Below are 4876 nucleotides of genomic sequence, written 5' to 3' on the forward strand. Positions count from 1 at the left end.
TGTGTTAATATAAATTTAAGTGTTTATGGCGCTCTGAAATGTTATTTATTTTTCTTGTGACAATACTGTTTTATAGGGGGAAAGCACGGTCGTTGGGCGTCATGTGACTTGCAATTTCCAGTGGCACATGAAGCATATAAATAGTACCAAATGGACTTGTATAGTGCTTTTCTTTTCTACTCACCCATTCACCTTTTCCATTCAGTGGAACAACCACTGGTTGGGAACTGTCACAACAGTCTCACAACCAAGTCTGTGTGGTTTGTATGAATGCAACTGATAATTCTCCTCAAACTCACAGGTGTAAATATGGTCCTACAGTTCACACTGTATGTCAGGACAAGCCAACTCATGAAGTCCAAGGCTCTCTCTGTAGGCCTCTGAGATAAAACTGTAGTGAGGCAAAGTTCAGGACAAGAGCAGGTGATAAAATGCTTCCAAAGCTCTGAGTCCCCCGGAGCACAGCGGCCTCAATCACGGATGGAATGGAAGAAGAGTGGGACCACAGGGCCCCTTCCAATAGTCAGTCATCTGGACAAACTCAGTAACTAGGTAAGAAGGGCTGTGGTCAGGAAGGTGACTGAGAATTCAATAGTTACTCAATCAGAGTTTCAGAAGTCCTCTTCAGAGATAAAATAACCTGCTGGAAAGATGACCATCTCAGCAGCTCTCCATCAATCAGACCATTATGGCAGAGCGGCTCGACTGAAGCCACCTTGAGGCACATTGAACTGTTTCAGCAGAATTCAGCACTATGTCTGATGAACACCAACCACTGCTCGTCACCTGCTAACACCATCCCTACAGTGAAGCACGGTGGTGGCAGCATCATGCTATGGGGGCTTTTCAGCAGCAGGGACAGGGAGACTGGTTAGAACAGAGGGAAGGATGAATGCAACCACATACAGAGAGGTTCCTGAAGAAAACCCCAGAGTGCAGAGACCTGACACTGGGGCGGCAGTTCACCTTCCAGCAGGATAATGACCTGAAGCAAACAGCCAAAACAACAATGGGGTGGCTTCAGGACCAGTCTCTGACTGTTCCTGAGAGGCCCAGCCAAAGTCCAGACTCAAACCCCACAGTTCATCTGTGGACAGACCTGGAGATGGCCCTTCACACAGTGATCCCATCCAGTCTGATGGAACTTGAAAGGATCTGCCAGGAAGACCAGGCCAAGCTGCAGAAATCCATGTATGCATACAGCTTGTAAAGACTTACCCAGAAAGACTGAGGCTGTAACTAACTGTCAGAGGAGCTTCTACACAGTACTGAATTAAGGATCTGAATACTTTTGTGAATGAAATTTCAGTTTTAGATTTTGTGGTAGGTTGACTCTGAGCGGCCAGGAATGTAGGAGACAGACTCGAAAAATACATCAGGTTTTCTCAAATCAATAATTTATTTTAAACAAGTGCCAGCAAAGTACACATGCCAAAACAAAATCTCTAAACAAACTAAATGGTTTAACTTCACATAACTGAAGAAAACTCAACTCAAACTAACTCAACACAACTTACAGGCATGTGCACACAGCTACACTTAGACTGTCACACCCCCAGCTGCGCCACCTCAGCTGATTAAATAGCCCCTGGTACCAATCAACCCTATGACATCCTTGATGACATCAGAGAGCGTACAGAATGAGGAGGTGATTAACCACCTCCTCCTTTATCCTCCTAGTAAATACAATCAAACATTTAACACACAGGTTAAGGCATTAAGAAACATATCTTAGGGACAAGTGGAGTGCTCTCACCCACTTTGTCACAGATTTTTAATAAATTTGCAGAAAAAAAATTCTGAGAACATGTTTTCACTTTGTCACTGAGTGTAGATCAATGGGGAAATGTCTAATTTATCCATTTAAAATTAGATGTAGAAGACAAAGTGCAATAGCTGAAGATATCTGAATACTATCACTGTATACTCAGTTTAATGTATAACAATGCATTCATTATACATGAGCTCATCTTTTGGATATTAAATACAAACAAAATAATTATTCCAGTTAGTTAAATGCAGGAGTATATCATAAGTACTGAATACTAAATATTATAATGTTTTAATCCTCTGCCTCTCTTGCTTCTTCTTGTCTATAAGCTATGAAAAACTCTGCATAAGCCAATAGGACACGAGGGGTGGAGAGATGCAAGTGCTAGAGTTAAATACAGAAAAGAAAATAGATACTGGTCAAACTTTACATTGCTAGGGAGGAGAATGCGGAAAGGTATCACAAGTTAAATACAAGTCATTTGGCATTTTAACTATTACTCGTGGTGTACCAGTCTTCAGAGCCTTTCGCCTTTGCGCACTTGGAGAGGTCTGGAGGATCTTGGTAGAACGTTCTTGTAACGTTTTACAGGGCAAACATGTCAGAAGAGAAGAAGTCTTTGACCGACCATCAGTGCAGTCCAGCAGCCAGCGACAGCTCCATGTCCCAGCGTGGAACCGGTTTAGAGTCCCCAGTTTCTCCAGTGGGATCGGACGCACACGGGACAGAGTCTGGGATTACGCACAAATCGGAGACCAGTCCGGAGGATGAGCGATTCCCCGCCTGCATCCGCGACGCCGTGTCTCAGGTGCTGAAAGGTTATGACTGGTCTTTGGTACCAATACCCAGTCAGGGAGACAGAGGGCTGAAGAACAAACCTCACGTAAAACGGCCGATGAACGCGTTTATGGTCTGGGCACAAGCAGCGCGGAGAAAGCTGGCGGACCAGTATCCTCATCTGCACAACGCGGAGCTCAGCAAGACGCTTGGCAAACTGTGGCGGTGAGTACTGGAGAGTCTCAGCTGCAGATAATGAGTAGTTAGCACTGCATTCAGCTACATTTGTGACCACCACAGGTAGTGTTCCCGAGTAGAAATCCTAATTACTACTTGGTTATTACCGTATTACTGAAGCCATTAAGCACACAATTAGATCAGGAAATTTGCTAAGATCTGCGCAATTAAAAATGCTGGCTGGCAAATACTTTCTCTGCGCAATACGCCGTTTAGTAAAAATAAAATTAAAGAAAACTATCCCTCTTAAATGTAGTGTAATAACATAATAGGCATGAAAGCAAAATGTTCAAAGTTCTACTTAAGCACAGTAATGCACTGTACTTTTTATATTAACATTCCACCACAGCATAAAATACATATAAAAGCAAATTATTACCACAGTGAAATTACTAATTGGAATTACTGACATTAAAAATGTGGTGAAAAACAAAAATAATATCTCGATTGGTATTTTAGAGAATGCTAATGCAGTTTTTTTTCCACAGTAAATGGTAACATGCATATGTACAGTATATATTTTGGAATGAATAAATAGAGTACATTATATAGCCAATGTACTTGCTTGGTATTTAAAAGACCTTCCAATAATCCAGTAACTCACTCTTTTCTTTTTTAGGCTTCTGTCTGAAACAGAGAAGCGTCCCTTTGTCAAGGAGGCAGAGAGGCTGAGGCTGCAGCACAAGAAAGACTATCCAGACTACAAATACCAGCCTCGAAGACGCAAGAGTGCCAAACCAGGTCAAGGGGACTGCAGACCCAGACTGGTCCAGCAGCAGCAGGATCAGCAGGGCTTGTACAAGGCAGAAGCAGAGGTTGCTAGGCTCGCTGGGACAGTGGAAGTACACCAACATTTCCACCCCAACAGGACAGGTGAGAGGACTGATCTTCAGTTTTATTACATTTATTCATATTGAGTGTATTGTGTGCTTCTGTCTGGAAATATTTCTTTCTTTGTTCTGGTTTCCAGGTCAGTCTCATGGACCTCCAACACCTCCCACTACCCCTAAATCTGACCTGCACATGGGGAGCAAACAAGACACCCCCCGGCCCGCGGACAACAGCACTGCCCCTGGTCTTCCTACCAGCCGTCAGAACATTGATTTCAGTAATGTGGATATCTCAGAACTTAGCACTGATGTCATCAGCACTATTGATGGATTTGATGTTCATGAGTTTGACCAGTACCTGCCTCCAAACAGTCACAACTCCACTGTTCTAACCCCACAGGATAACAGCCATGTACATAACATTCTACCCAGCATCCATTCTCACTTCCACAGCATTCCCAGCTGGACGCCCAAAACATCTGGTGGGACGTCCTCTGGTATGCCATCATCCTCATCCAGTCCTGACACCTGTGGGCTTCACAAGGACACCAGCCAAAAGCCACAAATTAAAACTGAACAAATGAGCCCAGATCACTACAGCAACTCCTCCTCCTCTACTCCCCCACCGCCACCACCTGAGTACACCTCCCTCAGCACTTCCTCCACAAACCAGTCTGACTACACTGATCTTCAGAGCTCTGGGTTCTACAGCGCCTTCTCTGGGTACCCTGCTAGTCTTTATCAGTACCCATACTTCCACTCCTCCAGAAGGCCCTATGCCACACCACTCATCAACAGCCTGGCCTTGGCACCACCTCCACACAGTCCTCCCTCTGGCTGGGAGCAACCTATCTACACACTCACCAGGCCTTAAAGGGAAGGATACAATAAAATTGGTCACAGAGATAACTAATCACATTTGATTACATTTTGACTTGGGTTAAACAGTTAATTCTGAGGGTTTTCACCAGTATGGGACAGAGCTGATTCAGCTAATTTGTTCATTATAATGGAAAAAACCTCTAAAGATAAACACAGAACCTGTATTTTGACTTTTCACTGAGTAGAAAGGTCTGTGAAATAACAATGAAACCCTTCTGGGTATCAGGGTTTAAAATGATCCATAAAAAATCCACACTAATGAAATGGTGGTATGTGAGTAGCTCATATTTAAGGCAGGGTGTTGCAGTTTTTCCACAATGAATCAAGTTGAGTCAAATACTTACTTCACCTTCACCTTTATATTGGTGGGGTCCAAAGT

The 4876-nt window shown here is 43.6% G+C and overlaps 1 protein-coding gene across 1 annotated transcript; it reads left to right on the forward strand.

Moving 5' to 3' along the window:
* The first annotated feature begins 2221 nt into the window (after positions 1 to 2221).
* LOC109951552 (transcription factor Sox-8-like) lies at positions 2222 to 4489 on the forward strand. Its single transcript, XM_020586120.1, has 3 exons — positions 2222 to 2773; positions 3405 to 3658; positions 3756 to 4489. Exons 1-3 carry the CDS (start codon positions 2370 to 2372, stop codon positions 4487 to 4489), a joined length of 1392 nt encoding a protein of 463 aa, XP_020441776.1. The 5' UTR covers positions 2222 to 2369.
* Positions 4490 to 4876: the final 387 nt, after the last annotated feature.

The sequence above is a fragment of the Monopterus albus genome, unplaced genomic scaffold, assembly GCF_001952655.1.
Source record: "Monopterus albus unplaced genomic scaffold, M_albus_1.0 scaffold395.1, whole genome shotgun sequence".
NCBI classification, from domain to species: Eukaryota; Metazoa; Chordata; class Actinopteri; order Synbranchiformes; family Synbranchidae; genus Monopterus; species Monopterus albus.

Coding starts and splice junctions, on each gene's coding strand:
- LOC109951552 (XM_020586120.1), top strand. CDS start 2,370: ATGTCAGAAGAGAAGAAGTCTTTGACCGACCATCAGTGCAGTCCAGCA. Junction 2,774..3,404: donor ACGCTTGGCAAACTGTGGCG/GTGAGTACTGGA, acceptor TTTCTTTTTTAG/GCTTCTGTCTGAAACAGAGA. Junction 3,659..3,755: donor TTTCCACCCCAACAGGACAG/GTGAGAGGACTG, acceptor TCTGGTTTCCAG/GTCAGTCTCATGGACCTCCA.